A 24749-nucleotide genomic window follows, 5' to 3' on the forward strand; every position below is an offset into this window, starting at 1 on the left:
CATCTAGGGACTAAACTTAATAAATTATACTCACCCAATCCTCCGAGTCGGCTTGCTCTTAGACCAGTCCTTCCAGCCTCCCTTCCCCTCCACTGCAGCGGTTTAAGGATCCTCAATTCATCACTCCCAATATACTGTGTAATGGACATGAGGACACAGAGGGACATACCATCACTGCAGCGAGAGGGTGGAGAGAGCGCTGTGACAGGTGGCCGCATCTAATGATCGGGTGAGTATAATTTTTTTTATCAGTCTGCGCTTTTATTTTTTACCTCCATACAAACAAAGGTGAATGCTTGGCAAATGCATCTGAAATGCCCATGTGCACTAGTTCTAAAGGTGTATGGTCTAACTTTTACCCCCCTTCATTAAAACGTCTGTGTGCCCTGGGAACCCCTTGAACCAGAAAGTCATGCTGCAGACAGCACTGTGCTTCGCAAAACAGCAGGGCTTAGGTGCAGCTGAAGGACAGGGAGGAATTCATAATTAAAGAACATTTTCAGGGTCCTGCTGTTCGGCTATTCACTTCAGGCTGGTACGGCTGATTTCAGGCATATATCGGCTGAAAAAAAAAACATTTCTATTCTGACACGGCTCCGTGTCAGAATAGAAAAAAAAAATGTGCCCATAGGAATGCAATGCTAGTTTACTATTGGCTATTGCAAATTGAAATAGCCAATAGGAATCTAGCAATGCATTCCTATGGTCAAAAATTATTTTTATTTTTTTCTATTCTGACATGGAGCCGTGTTTCTCCTGGAGCGCCCCTGGAGAGTTGGGCTGGCTGGAGATCTCTCTGCAAGTGACCGGAGCCAGCCGTAATATCACGGCTGGCTCCGCCCAGCTGTCAGAAGCAGACTGAGCCGCTCGGCTAAGTTCGGGAGCTGTACGGGCTATAGTGAATAGCCCGTAGAGCAGCCCTTCAGTTCTACTGAACCGAAGGGGTACTGGGGCCGAAGCTAGCCGAAGGATCGGCCAAAGCTACGGCTAGATCCTTCGGCTGCTTCGTGAATAGACCCCTATGTTACTCTACTTATCATATTTCTGAGATAAAGTCCACTTTCAGCTGGGGAGTGGGAGCATTCCTTTAACCTAATAAATGTATAGCTCTGATGTATTCTTACAGGGTTATTCACAAAAGGGTGAAGAGTTTGGAGAAGTCAGGAGAAGTGAACAATCTAGGACAACATAGCTGAACTGAAAAGTGATCTGAATTGGGGGAATTTTTCCAAATCAGCTATTTTGCCATCTTGCTTAACCATGATGCTGCTCTTTCCATGTAATAGACAAATACCAATGCTGTTCATAAAGATGGGCTCTCTAATGGTAACATTGTTCTGGTCTATTTGATCACAGTCATGCTGTGATAGCACCAGGTTACAACTGCATGGAAAATAATGTACTGTGAAACTAAACTAGGCATGTATGATGACTTCATATCCCTGCTTGATGGACTGTGAACCAGGAACCTAACTTATACCAACACATATGTTTTCAGACTGACGCAAAAAAAAAAAAATAAAGTAAACAACACTTCACATAATTATTGTATAAATATATTTATTTATGTTGCCATATTCTAAGCTTTTGTATTATTCACATTTGTCATGACAATAAAAAAAATGATTCTCCAAATAGCAGAAGTGAATTATTATATGTAGCTATCATACGTCACATTCAGTGTTGTGGTATCAGCACCTGTTAATAATATATATATGTGGTAACATGAAAGTGAAGGGAAATAACACACTAATGGACAAGGCATATGTCAGAGAAGTCTAGCATCAGAAGTCAAGGTATAGTCAATTTGTTCCTTAGGCCTTTTCTGTGGAAATGTTTTATATTTCCACAGAACCTAACTTATACCAAACGTATACATACCGAACCTAACTTATACATTTTAAGGATACCTAAATACAATGTATTTTTTTTGCCATTGAAATGTTGATATGGTTCAATAAGAGCAAAGAATATGTGGTGCAATGGACCTCAGGACACCATATTTTGGGTGAATCTGGTTGGAAATGTTTGTTCTAATTTAATTCTACTTAAGGATATATGTTGCACAAAGTGTACTATACCACCAACTCACATTTATGTTATATATTACAGATCCCAGATAAAGACATAAATAGATGTTATAGTGACTGCCTGTTGCATTCCTATATCTTCAGCTCTTCTCTTTTTCCTGCTAAATGTGTCTTTGCAGTAAGCTAGAGTTGAGTGAAGCTGTCTATGGAGCACTCGCTGACTAGGGAGGTAGCCACATTCTATAGAAGCTTGATAATCAATCATAGCCAGCCGGGAAGAGAGAAGTCCAGAAAAGATGTAGACAAAGCTCTATCTCAGGGCAGGCAATGACTGTCAAATCTGCAGTCCTTGGTATATTGAGTTCAGAAGGCCTGGCATTATGGTATTAAAGCTGAACTCTGTGCAAACAGTTAAATACACAGTTGAAAAATATACATAGTAGCTGGCTAACCTGCCAAAGGATTTGTATTTCTCTCTATTCAAACCTGAGATATACAGCACAACACAGCCTGGTCACCCTCCTGACCCAACTTATTGAACAAACAGTAAAGGAGCAGCAAGAGACTGATGAGATGATCCCTCTGCTTTCCACTACCTGTGAGCATGTTTCTTGTTAGCACATGTTAATGCAAGACAAATGATTGGCCCCAAGTACTGCCCCTCGCTTTCACTGTCTGAGTGCTGCTCTGTAGTGAATTGCAAGAGGCTAAAATCAAGTAAAATTCAGGTATTATACTAGCTGCATGTATACAGAGAATAGCATATTTATAATCAGCCTTTGCAAAACACCCTGTTTTAAAGGAGAACTATGAGATGAGTGATTTCCACTCACGTCATAGTTCTAAGCCGACCTGTGACAATGAGACTGTCACAGGTCGGCTCAGTAGATCGGGAGGTGAGGGAAAACATACCGTGTTCCCTCACCTCTCGATCCTGTCACGGCTCTCTGCCGTGACAGGGGAGGGGCTGGATTCCCCTCTCCCCGCTCCGATCTGCCAGCGCTGACTGGCGGAACGGACGGGGGAGGGGGCGGGTACAGCTGGCTCTGCTTCTAGATAGGCAGAGCCAGCTGTCACTCACGCAGCTGGGCGGATCCCGTCATCTAAGTCGGGATCCGCTCCAGGTGCGGCGTCTCAGTATACCGCGAGCTGTAGCTCGCGGTATACTGAGCTTAGGGTGACGGGAGGACGCTAGTTTGTGTCCTCCCGTTACCCTAAGGAGAACTATGGGGAAAAACACTGACCCCATAGTTCTCCTTTAATAATGCAAACTCTCCTTCATCTCACTTGCTCTCCCACTGCCTCAACTTCTATTCGTAATAGTTTATTTCTTCTAGGTGCCGTGTGGAAAAAATTGGTTACAATTAGCATACTAACATTTATTCTAGTGGCATATACACAACTGAAATGTGAATTCAAGCAAACTTACCAATTACTGCGTGATAAAGCACAGCATGTTGAATGTACACAATATAATCCCTTAAAGGGACACTAAACTCACGAGCTATATCTTAAAAATGCATTCAAGTACCTTAACTATTATCAAAAATGTATCTTATTTGTGTATCACTCAGCTGTAGATCCTCAAATCATCTCTGAATTGATGCTGACACTCTCCTTCCTTCTGGAGGGTGACTACTATTGTTCCCCATGATACCTGTGTGTGTTCTGAAGTTGTCACCGCTCCAAGCTCACAACTGTAATAGACTATAATTTCAATACAAATTAGTAAACTAAACATGAGATTGTAGTCTATTACAGGAGCGAGCTTGGAGCTTTGGCTACTGAACAACACACACAGGAACCATGGGGAACAAAAGTAGCCACCCTCCAGAAGGAAGGACAGTGTCCGCACTAATTCAGAGATGATTTGAGGATCTACAGCTGAGTGATACACAAATGTAACATTTTTGTTAATGGTCAGGGTACTTAAATACAGTTTTAAGGTTTAAATTCTGAGTTTAGTGTTGCTTTAACCTACCGCACACCCTACTTCCCCTCTCCTACCTTACAATCATTTCCAATGCTGCCTCCTCTCCCATCATCCCACTTTCTGACATTTATGCTCTCTTCAAGCTCACCCTTGCTCAGAGAAGGTTACGAGTGGCAACTTGCAGTGAGGAAGATGTAAATATGTTATGTTTAAAGGCAGCTAAACTTTTTTTCTTGTTTAGTTTTGTTGGTCTGCAGGGAGAGAAAGAACATGTGATGGCCATCCTTTAAGTACAAACTATTTTGTGGAGTTGGAAACAACTGCTTTTCTCTGGAAGAAAGGAGTTGAATTGCCTAGAAAGTGCCAGAAGATGCTGGGATTATTTTGTTATTTTTCCCCTATGTTTTTGTGCTGCCTATTTGATTGCTGGAAATACAATGAATCTGGTTGTGGCCAGTTTGAAACCTGAACTAAACACACACTTGAACTTGCATTCCATTTGGCTTGGAAGCATTATTTTGCTGATCCATTCTAGTGCACCACACTCATTCTTCAGTTTGGGTAGTGCAGAAGTGAGATTTATAGTTAAAGCATATCCTTGCCCAAACAACTGACCTTCTGTTCATGGAGGTCTTTGTGCCGGTGTAGTTGGTATTTACTCATGTTTTCTTACTACTGGCATTTTGTGAACAAGTAGAATAGATTTTCTGCAATGTGAAGCTAACAAGTTATAATTTTTAAAAATGGTGCCCATGGATCAATACTCACCAGGACAATTTTTAATTGTCCTGTATATAGTAGCTGGGAATTATATGTTGCCTCTTCCACCCAACTGAGCATCATAAATTGTGTAATTGTAAATAATATTTTATGTTGTTCCTTAGTCTTGTCATTGTCATTTATTTCACAGAACTGTTGCAGCAGTATTATACATATATATATATATTTCTTACCTCCATAGACATTTTGAAAGAGAAAGATGCAAAATATGTAGTATGGTAGTATAGTATAGTATGGTACACAACATAATGTCTCTGTATTGGTGAACAGAAGGAAGCACAAATAAGTTCTGAGTATACTGGTGCTGCAGTAGGTCTCATAAAACTTCTAACACCTTGCTGTGTTATTGAGTCTGCAATTTGTAGGATAAGTTTGAGAAAATATAGTGTCTGAGAGAAGAGAATGCCGCGTTGTTTATAAAAATCTATTTTACATTTCATTATTATGCTAAAAACATGTTAGAAAAAACTTACTCTGACTGTGCTTGCAAATATTTGTATATATAATCCTTAATATCAGTTTTATTAAAGAGCACAAAAGCTCACTAACCCTGCTTTTACCTTTACCTCTATAGCTATATATTAAAATTCAATAGAAGTGGATGTGTTCCATATTGCAGTGTAAACAACAATGATGATTTCCAACATATTCACCAAATTTCGAGTAAATGTAGTCAGATCATTGAAAGCTTAATTCTGATATGTTACTATACAGTAACTACTGTATAACTAAAATATAGCAGTGTCTTGTCTTTTCCACCTTCAAGAACATGCACTAGTAGTAGTCAAGTAGTCAAAAGCACTGCAGCTATCATTTGTGGAGTGAAGTCTCTGTAATAATAGCCACACACACTAAGTTTTTTAGATTAAACAAAAAATGTTGGATTGTATATGGGAGTTCATTCCCTTAGTGGTACCTCACAGGTTTTCTTTTTAAAAAATAAAATGACCATCTTTTTAAATGATTTTTTATATGGCTTTTGCATGCTCTAAAAATCAAAACTGAAGAGATATTGTTTAATTATACCACACACACATGCAGACTCATCAAAAATAATCAAACATTTTCCAATGTGTCAGAACTCTCTTCGATTCCACCTCAAAAATACTGATGGAAAGTAATTCATAATGGGTTTAATAATTTTTACTGAAACACTTGTAGGGTTGCACAGATACCAAGTACAGTACTCGGTTCAAGTACGAGTCCATGTACCGATACTTTTGAGCTCCAAGACTAGACTAGAGAAAAATTCAAAAGTTAGGAGGCAGCTGTCATTTGTAAGGAGCACACGGAGCTCCTGGGATTTGTACATCTCTGTTTTAATGTACGATTTTGTTTTTATAAATATAAATAAAGGGATGCACAGATACCAGTTTTGCGAGTACGAGTACTGGTACTTGCCGAGTACTTACAAGTACGAGTACTGATACATTTTTGTTTATTGTCATGTGACAGTTTTTCTAAAACAATACAGACTAATGATTTCAGGACAGTGGTGGAGCGCCAGAGCCAGGTCCCAGCTGCAACTGCTGCAACCCTGGTTGTTCTCATGAAAATGCCAAGTATATGCACTGGTACTCGAAAAGTATCTGTGCATCCCTACTTAACAGTTAACCCCTGCAAGGCCATCTTATTGAGAGAAATGTTAAACGTAGTTGCATGCCATATGTTACAACCCTAGGAGGTCCATTTATAAAAGTACAGGGATGTGCTTTACATATGTATTTAGCAGTCCACTGACTTTGGAGTCCCAAAGCCTGTAGAAGAGTGCTGAGCACATTTTTCTGAATGGAAGAGGAGAAGAAAGAAAGCCAAGAGAAAAACCTGTACAAAGCCTGCCAAAGTCAAGTGACTGACCTCTCCTTCAATCACAGAGCCCTCTTTTCTGCATTCTGGCATTCAGCAGAGAGAATGCCATGGGGTACCATGGGCCCCACACCATGGCCTGCATTATAAGAATATGCTATCAAATGCAGGTCACAATGTGGAGCAGCCATGCTGTATATAGCAGAGAGTAGATAGCCATATCTGCTCTCTGTTACCAATGTTCCTCTATGTGTACACTTTTTACAACTGGAAGCTTATTTCTGTTAGTGATGGTTTTATGATAAACAGGTGGGCCATATGAGAAAGGTGGACAGTATCTTGGCATACCTATACTAGTACATGGGAGAAACATTCAAGGCAGTGGTTATTAGAAAATAGGACACTGACAGCATCACTGCATCTGCTTCTAACAACTGTGTGGGTAAACTTGTACTGTAGTTTTTGGCTAGCATACAGCATGCAATATTTTAGCAAACATGATAAACATATTTAAATAACACAGAGACCCATTACAAAATATTACTAAATAGGTATGTTGGTTGAAAACAATCTTTTCCACCCTAAATAATATTTGCAAACAAATCACACTGTAGCATTACAACTAGGTTAGTTTTAAACACCAAAACATTATTAGGCTATAAGCATTTCATAACACACTCGTGCTGGATGTTACCAGCTAGAAATCCTCCTCGGCCTGCCTCTGTGCCTCAGAGGGCTGAACCCCCAATTGTGCCCGATAGTAGTCTGTGGTATACTTGGCCTCTGCAGACTCTCTCTTGAAGAAACCACACTGGAAGTAACAGGCGAAGACAGCAATGAGCTAAAGTTTGTTGACCTAAACTCTGTGTTTATCTGTATTGATTAGCATAAGGTTACAGTGCGATATGCTGAACAGAAACAGAATACCAAAGAGAATTAGGACATGATGGATGAAATTTTTTTTGCATGTGGAGATGTGTTTGCCCCTATTACATATGATCTACAAGAAGCCGCTGATAAGACTTACCTCTTACTATGGAAACCCATGAAAAAAATGTAATATATTGCAGCTTACCCTCCTTAGATGTGGTAGTTACATTAGTTTTCTTTTTTTTTTCCGATAAGAACATTTTCAGCAACTGAAGACAATACCTGTTAATTCTTCCAGAAATGTTGTGCCCTTGTTTCTTCCTGTGCACTGAACTGTTACTTTAGACAATGTTATCTTCCTCCCAAGCTATGGACCTGTTTCTGTTCCAAATCAGTAGAGTAGCCTAGTCTGACAAAATCACTCCTTCATAGATACAGTACAATGAATGAATATTCTCACCCTAGCACAGGAAGTTTGGTATTTGCAAGATTATTTGGTGGAAAAAAAGGAGAAAAATGGCCTGAAAAAAGAAAACTCATGCAATTACCACATCTAAGGAGAAGTAAGCTACAATCTATTACATTTTTGTCTTGAGCTTTACATAAACTTTTATTGTATTTATTTAATGTTTTGTATGTGTTTTCTGTTATTTTACTTAGAACGAAACAGAAGAAGTAATGGGCTTATCTATGTCTATTTCAGGCATTTCGAACAGTCATAGTTGTTGAATGCTGCCATACTTGATAAGCATAGGCCCCTTTGCAGTACATTCTGTTTAGCCCTATATGAAGTTTGTTGTAATTATGTTTCATAGGCTGTCTGGGTGCACACAGACATGTGCCACATTTAGGGTCCGGTCACACCAACATTTACAATGCAATGCATCAAAATGGAGCAGTGTGAACTGGTCCCACTCACTCCCATTAATTGTTTGGGTTACCTACCGTTGGCATCCGTTGACATCCATTGAAAAACGCATTGCAACGGATCTGCTGTGAATGGGGCCTTAAAGGTGGTATTACTTATAATTCCGTATTATTGCTCTTAGAATTTTTTATGAAACACCTAGGTCTCCTTCTACCGCTAATAGCAACTTACTATGTCAGTTAATGCTTAGTGAGAATGCAGGCTCTTACTTGAGGCACTTACTAAGCTACTTTGTAATTCGAACACTTAAGTAATCTCTTGGTAAGTGCCAGAAGATAATTCATTCTATGAATTATTCTGTGAACCCTTTTTAAATGCTGTAGATTGACAAACAACCATAAAGATTTACATGGACACCAGAGGATTGAGCTTTCAGAGCTGTGCGAGTAGACTCCATTTTGTAAAGTGATGGGGAATAAAACTAATGCAAATTATGTAATTAGGAGATAAGCAAAATGCTTCAAGCAAGAAACAAAGCAAAACATGGAGTACTGGCTTAGTGTCAGGCATCTCCATTACTGTAATGGAAGCACTTAAGCAGATTGTTGTATTCAGTGATATCACTTCAGGTGCTGGATAACACTGATGATATTACTTTAAATCATCACTGGTTGTTCAGAGACTCACAGAGCCTTAAGATATAGGACCGTATTTAAAAAACATGCGGCCCTAGGCATGACCTAATGACAGTCGAAAGACCTAGTGGTGGCACTGTAGCTACTGAGCAGGAAAGGTGCAGTTCAGGTGGCCACCAGCTGGTGTCTGTCATTTGCCACCTAATGCTGGCTGCTGGGAAGCTATTTAGTCCCACCGCACCATTTACTAATTTTGTCAGTATTTTGCCTATGTGCCTGAACCTGCTCTGTATTCTGTGCCATCCTGATTGTGAACTACCTGTACATGGTCTGTCCTGCTCCTGTTACCCTGCTTCCCGGCTGAACCCCCTTCTGCCTTGTTACCCATTTACCTTCTTCTTTCTACTGCCATTGGTATATAGTTAGGATAGTTTGCCTTTCACCTTGCACATGTGTTTCACAAGATTGTTACAGGATGTTGTTATGGGGTTTTTTTTTTTTTGTGTCTGTGTGTTTTGCAATAAACAGTTTTTACTTTCCACATCATGTATTCTTTACTTTAATAAAAAATTGTTTTATTCATGGTGATCCACGGAAGTACGGCTTGTTTTCTGAGAAGGATTGTTATATACAGCGAAGGCGCGCCGGCCTTGGCTGCATCTGTGGAATGATTCACAGTTGGATTTCGGTCTAAGAATTGGAGCAGTGGACAATCTGCACTATAATGCTAGAATGTGTTATTGGAGAATGCATTCTGTCTGGGTTCTATACAAAGCTTATTTGTCACAGTATGGATCATCAAACAAAAACAAGGAGAGATGTTTCCATGTTTCCTGAATTGTACAGAGCATTTAAACGCCTCTCAATGTCCCCTGCATCCCCTTTCCTCTATAGTTCTCTTGTTGAAATTAGCCACAAATATCCAGGGGTGTCCAGAAGAGGAAAAAAAAAATATAAGAAAAAAAGTTTGTGAGTACTAAAGCTTGATTCTGAACCCCCTCACCCATGGCCCATTCACTCGGGGCTTAAGATTGCAGCTGGGGATTCCATCTGTGTCTGTACAGGTGCAACCGCTGTGGCCGTTCAAGTGAATGACAGGCTGACAGTGGCCGTATTTGTCAGTAGCTGTCCATGTGTAATCGGACATGGAACAGTTGAATAGATGATTGTCCGTAGATGCAGGTAGGTTTTTGCCACAGAATACCCAGTTGCAGCCTTAAGCCTGCTTGAATGTAGAGAAGACAAAGAGAGTGCCTCCATCGTGTAAAAAATGTTTTAATATAACGATATAAAAGCAGCTAAAACCATACTCACAAGCAAATGGATTTAGCAGGCATAAGAAAAAGATGGGCAAACGAAGAACACAAATAGTGTGTGTGAACTGCAGCAAACAGGCTGTATGTCCTTCTTTGTTTACGCGTTTCAGAGGCCAATCTGGTTCTGAAGGAGGCGTGGCCTCTGAAACGCGTAAACCAGGAAGCTCATACAGCCTGTTGGCTGCAGTTCACACACACTATTTGTGTTCTTCGTTTGCCCATCTTTTTCTTATTCCAGCTAAATCCATTTGTTTGTGAGTATGGTTTTAGCTGCTTTTATATCAAAACATTTTTTTACACGATGGAGGCGCTCTCTTTGTCTTCTCTACATCCATTTGTTTGTGAGTATGGTTTTAGCTGCTTTTATATCAAAACATTTTTTTACACGATGGAGGCGCTCTCTTTGTCTTCTCTTTCAGTTTTTTGGTTGCCCTAACCAGCGGGAGCTGCCTCGAGAGTGTATCACATTTAATTTTCACAGTTTCAGGTGCTGGCGCTTCTGTCATTTACTTTTCTGCTTGAATGTAGCCTGACCCTTCTGCCTTAGGCACTAGTCTACAACTGCCATTATAATACTTGTGCACACTAGAAAGTTATTCACAAGACCTACATTTGATATGAGAGTAATTCAACCACACATTTTACTACAACAAAACCAGTGGCTCCTGCAGCTTACCTTCCACAGGATAGAGACTAGGAGTAATAGCAGTAATATGCCAGCCAGAATTGCAATAAGAATGATCCACCAAGGAACCCCTGCATGTGCCACAACATCCAGATCAGAGTACAGCATTACAGAGATCTATAGGTATAAACAAAAGGATTAAAACTGTAATATTGGACAGGAATCTCTCTGCCACAGCTGGCTACAGCCATGGCTAGAAGTATTCATAGACATCAACCCCTCCCCCAGGGATCCTCTTCTCCCTCCTCCTCTGCCATATTATTAAACAGCAAGTTTAACCAAAATAGTTTTTCCTGTGTATGATAGAGTGGACAGAGTTTGATGCAACACTTAGCAGTCTATAACATTTGCATAGCTTATTTCTCCACCAAAACTGCAGGTACATTCATTCTATCGGAGTTAGTCATCTGTGGTGAGAATGGGGCACAAATCAAATGTGCTTAGTGTAATTTATGTTCTGGTCAAACGTTCTTCAATGGTACACTCATACAGAGTAACTGGGGGAAAATACCACATTATGGCCACTAGATGCAGCTGAGAAAATAAATATACGTTAGCAGCAAGATACAATTCAAGAGAACGCTGGAGAGAAAGAACATATAGATGTAATCATTGCTATCTCTGTAGTATCAAGGGTTACATTATAAGCTCATTGCCTCCAGGAATGCAGGAATCTTTTTTTTTTCCTTCCGTTCAGCCCATAGTTTGAACAAAAAAATATAACAGTGTATAGCCAGCCTAACAGATCCTCCATTTCAATAAATGGAACATTCTCTTGGGCAATCAACTAAAACATTTGCTTATTTTGTCACAGCCATGCTAGGAGAGGAGAACCCCTGCTGAGCTCCCAGACAGCAATAAAGATATACAGAAGGATCCAATCCTGTCCTACTAAGTCCATAATGGAGAATACCTATTGGGTGGAGTTGACTTTTAAGATATGTTACTAATTTATTATGTGTTTATGCTGGGTATATTCATGCATATTCACTCTCTCTATTTGTCATGGTGACCATTGTCACTGAGACAGAGAAGAAAAGAGGAAAAATACAAAATGTTAGAGAGGAGAAATATTCCAATGGAACCCCTGTTCCATCGACAACTGTGTCTCCAGGACAGGAAGCAAAATCTCTGCAATACATACAGTTTAACCTTAACCCCCAGCTAGTAACGTGTGTCATAATATACAATGTATACATACAATACAGACGTTCATATGTATAGAATGCTACGGTATGACTTCAGTATTCAACAGAAAAAAATTAAATCATGACAAAAAGTTGTGAGTGTACCTGTGTTGTAGCATCTCTCAATACTAGGTTCTTAATACTAGACTTCACAGTGATATTTGCTCTGATGATCACCTCTATGGCACTACCAGATGGATAGTCCTAAAGGAAAAAAAATAACACATTATCAAAGGAAAGTACATTTTAATTTGTCGCAGAATAATAATAGTTGGGTTTACATTGGCATTTACCTCTAAAAATGTGCTATTCCAAAGCCGTCCATGGACATTAAGCACCACCTGCTGGTCAAAACTGTACAGAGGACACTGAAATATCGTACAGTGAGCAGTGCCGCGAGCACAATCCTGAAAAATAGACAGACTTGTTATATCTGTCACTCAAATGTGTCGTTTTCTCATGCTACATTAGAGTTGGAGCTATGGGCAAGTTTTCATTTTAAGGTACAGTTGATCAACAGCCCCCCAAGTAATTTGACAGCAGAACACAGTGAACAATATAACGGTAGTGATGTTTATGTCATTGTATGACTACTACCGTATATACTCGAGTATAAGCCGTCCCAAATATAAGCCGAGGTACACCAATAAGATGTACATTACATGCCATTGTTTGTGTAAGTGGACATCCTCATTTTACAACTCACTTAAAGTGACATTAAACCCTCAGATTTTTTTTAACATAAAACAATAGTGTAATGTGTGCCTTAATGTAATCCATGGTAGTTTCCCTTCTCTTTGCTGCTCTTTAAAATGCGTATCTCTTCTCATGCTGGGCAGAACTTCTGTTTTGCAGCAGACTGCCTTGTCTCTGAAATGGATACATGGTGTCTGTGTGCAGGTTCACAACCTGAGTCAGCACTACAGGAAGAGGCACTCAGCTGCAAAGGGAAGTTCTCCCCCAGCATGAGAAGAGATACGGATTTAAAAGGAAGAGCAGCAAAGAGAAGGGAAACAACCATGGATTACAGTAAGGCGCACATTACAGTATTGGTTTATGTTACAAAATCTGAGGGTTTAATGTCACTTTAAGACTGGTCACTTATGATGGCTATACATTGGTCAATATTCTAAAGTAATGCCAGGCTTTAAAGTTATAGTTAGAGTGATCCAGTCATGCATAGGTTCACCTCTATTCACAAGCAATAACAAGTATCGGACAACTTTAGAGCCAATTGGAAAAAACGGCCAATGCAGCCCCAACACATCTGGTGTAGATGCAGCTAAAAGATTATCTGAACCAAAAAAAACCTTTTTTTAAATTGCAGCTTACTAGTCCTTAGTTGTGGTGGCTGAATTTGTTTTCTTTTTTTAGGCTTTCCTCTCCTTATTTTTACCTGCTAATCCTGTGAATAACACCCTTCCTGTCCCTGGGTGGCTATACTTGCTTCTGTATCTACCGTATCAATGGAGGGAGCTTCAAACTTCAAACATGGACTTCAAACAGGTCAGCTTTTGTAACATGGGAAAAAGTTTAAACAAGAAAGATAACATTGTTTTTGCTGCCAGTTCGTCTCACAGGAGCACAGCATTTTCAGCAAGATGAACAAGTATTTTCTGTACTTGCTAAATATGTTCTTTGCCTGAAAAATGAAATCTAACATAACCACCAAAGGACTGCTAAGCTGCAAAATATTATCTTTTTTTTTCTTGTGTTTAGTTATGCTTTACGTGCTTGTTATGAAATAAACTACAAAATATTTGTGAAAATATTATCATTGTTTCTGAATTGAATGGTGGCTAAGCCTTTCACTACACCAGCTGGATGACAGCCTCACCTTACAGTGGGTATCTGGAAGGTTGGCGGTCATATCTTAGACCCTAAACTGTTATCCAATCAGGGCAACGATAATGATGTACTTTATTGTTTAGCATAAGAGCAACACCCCAGAGGGTGAGAACAGCACCCCAGGACTTTGCCCTTATCATTAGCAATACAAGCATTGCAGTGATAATTACCAAAACAACGTCCTTCTTCTTTGCTGGATAGGTAACTGCCCATCGGCTTGCCGAGCTCTGGCTTTGGCCAAAGCTTTTTGTGTCCTCTCTGACTGTATTCTGTGAGAAAATTCAGAGTGTTAGGGCATATCCAAGTTGTATGTATGGAACAGAGAACAAGAGTAGGGTAATTTACATGTAGAGAGCTCACACACCAGTTTAAGGGGGTTGACTGCTTCTAAGGGACTACATTCCATGCTGCGTCCAGAAAGATCCTTCTCCTTTAGCTGTATCTTCATTGGGTACAGCAGCCATTTCCCATTTGCCATCTCATATGGCCACATCAGATTCAGGTAGGCAGAACCAAGTGTGCGCAATGACTTTCCCCGGTTTGTTACCTGATAAACATATACATATGAGCATGTCACATCACTGAAGGCAGTAGGATACAGTGGACCTATCAGTAGCTTTACAAACCTGCATGTATATATATTTGGAAGATTAAATATTGCTATATATTCTGATGTTACAAGAATATGTAGCCATATTTAATCTTCCAAAAACCTTTTACCATTAAAAGTGGTCCTTCAGCTCCACTTAAACGGTTATGTCTAGGCATAGTATCTCAAGGTCTGCCTTAGACAGCACAGATTCCCTCAGTCTTCTCTTCCACAGTGATCACTGACTATATAGTTTAACTGACTATATAGTTTAACGTTTTGGCAAGTGACACATTGGGAGCTGAGCTGTATAAAATGTGTCTACATGTCTACACGTGTACAAAGACATAATTTGATGCATTGCATAATCCTGGGTGATGATTCTGGCCTTCTAGGGAGAAAGGGAAATGAAGGCATTGCAGTTCAGAGGGTTCTTGAACTGAAATCTTTACACTAAGGGCCCACTATGAACTATGCACTGTGTTAATGCACATGAGTAAAGATATAAACAGAAGGTTCTTTGATTAACAAGATGCTGGACGCAGAACAAGAAGTGGAGCAGAAATCAGATTGTATATACATTTTTACCGTAGCAGCATTGTGAACAGAAATATAATAGTTACCAGGAAAGATTAGTGGATGAGCATGTAAAAGTAGCAAAGCTTAGCTGCGCCTTGCTGAAATATTGCTCCACTTACTGCCATTTTTATGTGTTACCAATTCCAAGAGTTACCACTTTCTAAGTTCCCGCATTGTTGATTTTTGGCTGGCACCCAGTTTACACATTTGTGTCCTCGGAGTCAAAAAGTTTATACATACTTTTGGTAAGTGTATAATGAAGGAGCAAATTAAAGTATAAGGTAAGGCAAAACCTTTTTCTTTTTAGATTTAAATAAAGTAGTGATGGGTTAGAAATAGAATCACTGGAAGACTTTTATTGCTGTGTGTCCCTGTCCAGATCATTCTTGTTCCCGGGAATAAAAGTGAGGGAAATTATAAATATTGGAGTTGCCACCAAAACAGGAATAGAAGGGAAACCTGCCAATGGAGACACTTGTTTCTGTTACAGCTATCTAGGAGGGATTTTCCCTTTCATTGGAAAGATATCCTTTACATCATGTGCAGTCAGTCTATAGTGCAGGAAGTCAAGGGTAGTCTCCAAAATGAGACATAGATGGCAGAAAAATGAGAGTGGTTTTGACTCACATACTCTATTCAAAATGAAATAAAGTTTTGGCTTTACATATACTTTAATATAATGACAATATTAATTATGTAAACTATATTAATAGATGCAACAGTGATTTGGCAGTACATGTGGATACTAATTTTAAAATATATGGAGTGTTGCCTTATTTGTATGTGAGCAGGCAGCATTATTATGTACAACTATAAAACAGTAAATGACATACGGTGACTTCCACATCCACAGGGCTGCCCACATCATCTTCATTCTTCATGGCAGACTCCCCCTTTACCTGTCCACTATAGAACAGTCTGTTTGGTGCAGCCTCTCTGAAAAAGAACCATGTAACACCCCTCTCAGTATTATATCACTGCACCACCCTACTGTTTAGACAATCCTGAAAGTAACACTGCATAAATAGAGAGAAACAAAGGAAACCCGACACACACATATAGCAAGACCATATGCTTGAATCATTCTATATGAACGGCAGACCTTAGGAAAAAAAACAAGTCTAAACAAATTAAACATCCGTTTTTTAATGATATTGTACTAAAGGTGAAGTTGATCTTCCTGATTGTATGTAACTACATAATGTTCGAGTGTGCCATGATCTGTGAATTAATGGTGGCTCAACACAGGTCAAGTATTTGATGTTTGACTTTATACTGCATTTTTTTTAATGTTTCTATTAATACAGATGAAAAAAAAACAATTGAAACAGAGCATATTTTTAAAACATTTATAGTAAATGTTTTACAGCATATTTGCTGACATTTGATGGTCATATTCACTGTATTTATAAAACAGTGAATGTGCACCTGGTGAATGTGACGTAAATTCATCCCGACAGAGCATCCCATGGTGGTGAAAATTGTGAATTTACTGTTTCAGGAAAAAGGTCATTTTCAAAGGTTTTTTTTTAAACTTTTGTTTTAAAGAACTCTGTGAAAATCAAAAACTTACCCTTGTAGTGAGGCTATCCCTGCACTGCAAGGTAGACATGTGCACTGCCAAAAAATTTGTTTAGTTTCGTTTCGTTTTAAATTTGGATTTGTGTTATTTCGTTTTTCAGGATTCGGGTGAGAAAGTCAATTCGGATTCGGAATTCGGATTCGGACGAAATTCGGTAGCGTTAGTACGAACGTTCGTTTCGTTTTCTGTTCTTATTCGTTTCGTTTGTTCGTTTGCAGCAAAAGTGACATTTGAGGGGGAAAAAATATTTTTCTCCTTCTCTAATGTCACTTTGCTCCAACGAACGAAACGAATAAGAAACGAATAAGAAACGAATAAGAACAGAAAACGAATAAGAACGTTCGTACTAACGCTACCGAATTTCGGAAATGGAAATTCGGATTCGTTTGCATTCGTTATGTCTGTAATTCGGAATTCGGATACATCCGAATGTCCGAATTTCCAAAAACTCGTCCGAATTTCGATTCGGAACGAAACGAATCGCACATGTCTACTGCAAGGGTTAGGTGCTCATTTTGTCCAGGGGGCTGAAATAAAGCTGTATTACTCACCTGATCCTCTGTCCCACAATGGTAAGCACTCACCTTTCTCATGTCTAAAGTAGGTCAATGAACCTGCATAAGATGTGATGATGTCAGCGGCTTTAGACTGCCGGTGCCCGGGGAAGAAAAGGCTGTGGGGAACGGTTTAGCAGCCCAGCACGACCAATAATTATGTAAGTAAATCTGCCTCATTTGAGCCCCCTAGATAAAAAGAGCTCTTAAATGTAACCCCACTGAAAGGGTTAGTTTTTGATTTTCCCGGAGTTCATCTTTAACGAATATCTGTCTGGAACACCAGGGAGGCAGGCAACCTGGTATTTCCATGGCAAAGGGGGCAGCATATGTGATAACCAGCCTGTATGCCATTTGGTATCAGATGGTGCTTTGAGAGGTGTACTGTTCCAACAGCACCAATGCTAATAATGTTACACTAACCACCTTTTCCCAATGAAGAAAGGATTTTCTGCATTTTTTCTGCAACCAATAAATGTGTCAGCAAATGTGCTTTATACATGGGGCAAATGTTGCCAAGCAAATGTGACTGCGAATCCTTAGAAATATGCTTGGTATTTTTCTATAATAGGGTGTTTCCTGAGTCATAAATAGTAATAGACAATAGACATGGTGTTTCTCTGGATATAAAAAAGACAGGCCCAACAGAGTGAAGCCTATTATATATTCACTTACCCAGAGACAGACAGCGGCAGTTCGATGATCACGTTGACTTTTGCAAGTACTGTAGGCAAATTCACTTGCTCACTTATCCTACAAACACACAATGCAATCAATTATGTCATGAGTTTAGTAATTAGGGGCTTAAAAGGATTTACATAACAGAGACTTCAATAAAAAAAAAAATGTGTGCTGGGAAGATGATATAGAGGTGTGTTTTATTTTCCAACACAGCTGACTTCCTGTATGGTAATCCACCGAAAATGTGATTAAATCCAGTGGACTAAAATGGTAGCTAAAACAATAAAAAACGCTACATAGCAAATGTACATACTATGCAAAATATCTAATGGTCTCAGCAGGTATAAGTACTAGTACATGTATATTTGTTTTTTTGCTTTACTGGTTCTTTCAAGTATAAGTATAGAAACCCAATTAATACTATAATCACGTGTTAAAAATACTTTTAATGTATTTACATATAGTACCTTGATTTGTCTCTTTACTACCTCCAGTACTTCCTAGCACATCCCAGAGGAAGGGATCTGACTTAACTGCATTGCATAGTGCTATGATGAACCAATGTAACTTTCTTATTGTAAGAGAGAGCACAGAGGAACTCCTAATTGAGCCCCTGCTCATTGATTATCTCATCACAGACCTGCTTTGACTGCAGTGAAGAAAGGTGAATGGTCAGTACCTGACTATATTGCTTGGCAAAGGTGTATGGATTTGAAAACTGGCTTTACAAAATGAAACATTTTACAAAATAAAACAGGTAACATATACATATTTCAACTGAGCATTTAGCTTTATTTCTGCACTTGCACTTTAAAGTCACCCTGCCTCTGAAAAGAAATGGAAAACCAAGTGCTCCATGTGAAGAAGCAAGTTCATACTTTCCCCATCTAGGATTGTGTTGGATGCTGAAGGTTCTTCGGCCACAGTAGTTCGGTGGTGCAGAGGGTGGGAGGGAAGTATGAATTGTCTTCTTTGCAGGGGGCACTTTTTTGAGACTTCTATTCTAGCAACATGGTCACTTTAAAAAAAGATCTCTAGTCAAATTAAGGCAAATTCCCTACTCTGCCCAACTTACCCCCTTAAAAAGGTCCTGCCTGCACAAACTTGTTCAGAATCAGGGATAAAAAGATCATAGAAATGACAGTCCAGGAGCTAGCACCTTCAAAAACAAATATTTTCCTTATTTCTATACTAACAGTAATTGACCGTAGCAGAATGCATGAAATCCTTACCGGGCTGCAAAATATTGCTGTTGAGGGAAGCCATGGTAGCTGGTCACATTACCAAAAAGAGGCTCTTCCGGAACTCTGATACTGCCCTTTAGCATACAACATGACTAATGCAATAGCATTTAATCTTGCAACTAGCCACTATGGAATCCTGGAGAAGTGGTGTCTGCAGCCAAGGTAATAACTACAGTCATGTACATCCCATGGAAATTGTTGACTTTTCCAACATGAGCATGCAAACATCAGATATTCATTTAAACAGTGCCAGCAGATAACGGTGATATACTTGAATAAAACCGCAAGCAAAATGTGGCGTTTCAATTATTTATGTAACAAAAATATTAATAGATGTCATTGTGTACTATGAAAAAGGGCAAATACACCCTTGTCTTTAGAAGCCGGTATTGCCCCTTTAACAGAAATTATTTCTTGTATGTGTTTTGCATAACTACCCACCAGTCTATAACATCAGCTCTCTGAAATTTTTGATGACTCCTACATGTAAAATTCCTTTAGCTGCAAGACTTTTGTGGGTTTCCCGGTACGAACTGACAATTTTAAATTACTCCCTCCCAACATTTCTGTGGAATTCAAATAGAAATTTACTGGGCCAGTCCATAAACCTATATTTCTTATTTTTGAGCCATTCCTTGGTGGATTTACTAGTGTGCTTTGGATCATTATAGTGTTGAAAGAAACATTTCCAGTTCAACTTCAACTTTTGGATAGATGGCCTCACATGTTCATAAAGTACTATGATATGCCAAATTCATAGTTGAAACAAAACCTGCAAGCCGCCCATGCTTTGAAACAGCAAGGTACCCAACCATAATATTTCCATTATTTTCTTCTCCAGAAATGCTGTTTTTGGTTTGTGTCAAACATGTGCAATGTTACTCTGGCCAAATAATTCAAAGTTTAGCCTTGCTCTAATTTTTTCTCCCGTGCAGGTTAAATTGGTGCCATTTCTTTCTGATTGTTGATGCATACATTCAGATGCATCAACACTAATTGTTGCAAGAGTTATCTGAAGATCACGCAATTACATTTTGGGACTCTTGGAAACCTTCTTTTAATATCAAACGGCCAGCTCTTGGGCTGAATTTGCTGGACTGGCAAGTCCTGGACAGATTAGTAGATGTTTGAAATCTACGCCAATTGTAGATTATTTTTCATACAATTAAATGATTGATTTCACATAATTTGGCAATCTTATTAAATCTCTGCCAGACTTATAAGCATCCACAACCTCCTTTCTGAGGACCTTAGAGAGCTCTTTTGCCAATAGCAAAGAAAACATTAGATCCAAGATATCTGTGGTTTAAAAAGGATAGGTTCCATCTGCATACTCCCCAAGGAGGTTATAATCATTGACATCTAATCTGGGACACCTCATCTAATTCAATAGATATAAAGTGGGGGTAAATGTAGAGGTGTACCTACTTTTCCCACATGACAAATCTGCATTTTTGTTACTTTAGATCAAGGGAATAAATACACCATGTCAATTTTACGTGTCACAGATTCAAGTGTATCACCCTTATTTGTAGGCACTGTTTGAATCAAGATCCACAATTTGCCTGTCCACATATCTTTTAAAAGCCAACACTTTCCATGGGATGCACTTACTTTTTCACTTAACAGTACATGTCTTTTGCTACCTTTCATGGCTTTAAGGGAGTGAGGTGAGCAGAGCCGCATGAATCTTACTTTGATTATATGCCCAATTTCATGTACTCAGAGTTGATATACACATGCAACAGTGTAATCCAGCTTCACTTGATCTAGTGTTGTAGCAAATAGATGATGAAACTGGATGACCCTACTAGCTTTAATTAAAATATTGGAAAAAAAAGCATACTGGCTACTAGAACGCTATAAGACACCTGGAGCCCATAGGTAACACTTTCTTCAATATTTGAATAAAAAAGGACTATATTTAAAGTAACTATGAAGTCTGACTGGCAAAACTAAATATATAAAGAGACTAGCTGCCAGATTTATTGGATGTAATTGGATAGACTTGCTTTCAGTTGTCCATATGCAATTCCTGTGAGCTAGAAATGTAGCAAAGTAAAAATGCCTAATCCTTGTTGTTATATGACAAAGTATTCATCTCATGTAGCTGTTTTCTGTTTTACAAAGTATCAATCATACTTTATTTCACCCACATATGCTATAGAAGACATGGATATTCACATACACATAACGTGATCTGTTGTGTGCTATCTGTACTATACCCACCTGGGATCTACAGTGTGAAAAACGTTCAATGGGTCATTGCACTCTGCAAATCATTTAGTTGCCAGTAGATCCATTTGTGTATATTAAACAAGTGAATTGCCTTATATACTTTGTGGCCAGCAATCCTCAGTGATATAATGCATTCAGTGAATAAAAAATGAATTGTGAGTCAGGCACCGTAGTAGCCCTATACAGTGTTTTACTGTTTTCAAATACTGAATATTTCGTTTTAATAAGAAGTAGGGATGCACCGATACAGAATTTTTCGGTATCGAGTACTGATATATTTTTTCGGTACTTGCCGATACTGAATACTGATACTGGAAGTCCCATTAAGGAAGACAGGCGGTGTCTAATGATTCACCGCCCGCTTGCTGATTAGCCGGGAAGCCGTCTCCATGCTCCCTTAACACCAGGTGACGAGGAACCATGGAGCCGGCTTTCTGTCCAATCAGGAAGCTGGGGGACGGGTAATGACTCGACGCCTAGCTTCCTGATTGGCCAGCTTCCCATGCTATTTTGTTACCAGGTGATGAGGAAGCATGGAGCCAGCTTTCTGGCCAATCAGGGAGCCAAGGGGTGGGTAAAGACTCGCCACCTGGCTTCCTGATTGGCCAGCTTCCCAACCAATCAGGAAGCTGGGCAGTGAGTCATTACACGCTGCTCAGCATCCTGATTGGCGGAAAGCCAGCTCCATGCTCCCTCGTCACCAAGTAAAGAAGGAGCACGGAGCCGGCCTCCCGGCCAATCAGGAATACGGGGTGGCGAGTTATAACCCGCCCCCCGGCTGCCTGATTGGCCGGGAAGCCAGCCCCATGCTGGAGCCGAATTCCTGGCCAATCAGGAAGCCGGGCAGAGTGTAATGACTCAGACCTTCCTGAGACCTGAAGTTCCAGTATCGGGATAGGCATCAGGAGCATTTGGGCGAGTACGAGTACTTGCCCAAATACTCAGTATCGGCACCTAATAATAAGAATCATTAAAAAAGAACTCTGGCCAGAAATGTTATCAACCCTTGCAGTGAGGTTACTAAGATTAACTGCTTGTTTTTGCCTATGGTAAAAAAAAAATCCCTTGGCATCCTTACATCCTATACACTGTATTGGACGTGATGACTAACAGAACCTTAGACTGCTGCAGGGGAAGGTGCTCTAGGGACAAGTCTAAGAGCCAGCTGGCTCCGAATAAAAGGTGAGTATAACTTTTTTTTTCAACCTAAGCAAAAACGAGCAGGTAACCCTTGCAGTGCATTAACCCCATTGCAAGAGTTAATAACATTTCTGCCTGGAGTTCTTCTTTAACACAGCAGTGATTATATGCGATATTCAATATAAACTAATTAGAACTCAACTTTTACTTATCCAGCTATGATACACTGAAATCCGATTGACAGCTACAATGTATGTGATAGTGCATTTAAAGAGCATCAATAAATAATAAGATGAACATTTGTCAATGTCTGCATGTGTCTTAAATAACACGCCAGTAATGGACCATTCACATGTGCATGGCGCACTGAAACTGCACTTTGAAAGCAGTTTTTAGTGTGAAAGTGTAAAGGGCCCTAAATGTCAAGTTACAGCCATTGAATTGGTGTCACACATTTAAGTACACAAAATGACATCTAAACTCTTACGTGGCCAGTTCAAGTTTCACCTCCAGTTCTGTAGTTTCTATTGTGATTCCTGGAGTGCTAATAACCATATAGAACGTGATCTGAAATATAAATACAAATTGCTTTGAAACCGCTGCACAGATACAAATAGAAGATTACAGAGAAGAAATGTATGCCAATGGAAATTTGAGTACAATAGTGGAAAATTCTGCCAGTTTTTTAATGAGACCATTCATATGAACTTCTCTGATGAAAAAGGCAATGCTGCAGTATAAAGGGAAGACATTAAAGTACAATAGTAGAAAAGTCTACCAGTATCTAATGAGGTCATTCATATGAAAAAGGCAATGCTGTCGTATAAAGGGAAGAAAAGTTCCTCTTGTTTTCGAATCACTTACTCGGTACATCAAACCCACTGGAAACCTACAGACTTATTTAACACAGAGGTCCCCCCTGCTGCATCTGCTAACAGGCCGGAATACTGGGGCTGGTAACAGGTCTTGGTTAAGATTTCTATTCATATGAGGATGCTACCTAAGATAAGAGACAGATGAACCCTTTCCTGCTCTATTCTATGTGAAATAAAAAGTTTGAGTTATGGTTCACATTTGAGTCATAACTGTATGCAATTACTAAAATCAGGGCAAAAGTTACCATTAGGCAGAGTGGCAATATGCCTATAGGTGCCAGAGGCAAAAGGTCAGCTATTCTCTGTATAGATATTAACCACAAATTTTTCCCATTTTACAATATAAATAGTTATCCCACATAACCTTTTTTTTCATGTTGCTACAATATTCTAAGCCAAGGTAGAACCAATTAAACAAGAAATGTTTTCCAGAGTGCCAAATGTAGCCTTTCTACAGCTGCACTGATATAAATCTGTCCCTGACTGTAAATTTTAAATACCTTTTTATTAGTTACCCCAATGATACAGAAAACATAATAATTAGAGGTGCACCGAAATGAAAATTTAAAAACCGAAACGAAACTGAAATAAAAAAAAAAGGTCAGGCCGAAACCGAAAGTGTTTTTTATTCTAACTTTTTCAAATTTTTAAAAATATTTTATTTTTATTTATTTTTTATAAACTTTATATTTTATTTATTTATTTATTTATTTTTATTAAATATTTTAATTTTTTTACTTTTAGGGGCTTCGGGGAAATATTAGGGGTCTAAACAGACCCCTGATATTTCCCTTTTAAAAATAGAAAAAGCGATTGAGGACACAAAGTTCTCAGTCTCTTTTTCTGCAGCCCCTGTTATGAATGAACAGGAATCCTCTATACTGAGTGTTCGTTTTCATTCATAACTTGTGGATATAGTATGTTTACGATAACCACAGACATGAATGAACAGGAGGTGATGTAGATGACTTCCCATTTATTCATAATTGAGGATATAGTCAACATACCATGTCCTCAATTATCTACAAACATTCAGCGATCACTGATCACTGAGTGTTTGCACCGCTCTCCTTCCTGACAGCTGTCACAAGAGGCTGAGTGGGGCGGTGCTGGAGGAGAGCTCAGCCTCCTGTGTAGGGAAATGAAAGCTGTCTCCGCCTACAACGCTGCTCTCCATCTTGGATTGGCGGTCACAGGAGGCTGGGCGGTGTGGGAGGAGAGCCCCGCCTCCTGTGACAGTAATGGCTGTCTCTACCATCACACCGCTCTCCCGCTCTTTTTTTTTTTTTTAAATTCTTTTTTTTGACAG

At 39.3% G+C, this 24749-nt stretch overlaps 1 protein-coding gene across 1 annotated transcript in view; it reads right to left on the minus strand.

Annotated features, from left to right (window-relative positions):
- Positions 1-7246: 7246 nt before the first annotated feature.
- The window catches only part of ITGA7 (integrin subunit alpha 7), a 124962-nt gene continuing 107459 nt past the window's right edge, over positions 7247-24749 (minus strand). The window contains exons 17-25 of the mRNA XM_018567975.1: positions 23053-23132; positions 17938-18015; positions 15960-16062; positions 14323-14505; positions 14129-14227; positions 12404-12517; positions 12216-12314; positions 10915-11040; positions 7247-7360 (exon numbers count right to left, since the gene is read on the minus strand). Coding sequence (XP_018423477.1) covers positions 7247-7360; positions 10915-11040; positions 12216-12314; positions 12404-12517; positions 14129-14227; positions 14323-14505; positions 15960-16062; positions 17938-18015; positions 23053-23132 — 996 coding nt within the window. The remainder of the gene's footprint in view (positions 7361-10914; positions 11041-12215; positions 12315-12403; positions 12518-14128; positions 14228-14322; positions 14506-15959; positions 16063-17937; positions 18016-23052; positions 23133-24749) is intronic.

This window comes from Nanorana parkeri, unplaced genomic scaffold (assembly GCF_000935625.1).
Source record: "Nanorana parkeri isolate BGI_ZX_2015 unplaced genomic scaffold, ASM93562v1 scaffold1125, whole genome shotgun sequence".
Taxonomy (NCBI): domain Eukaryota; kingdom Metazoa; phylum Chordata; class Amphibia; order Anura; family Dicroglossidae; genus Nanorana; species Nanorana parkeri.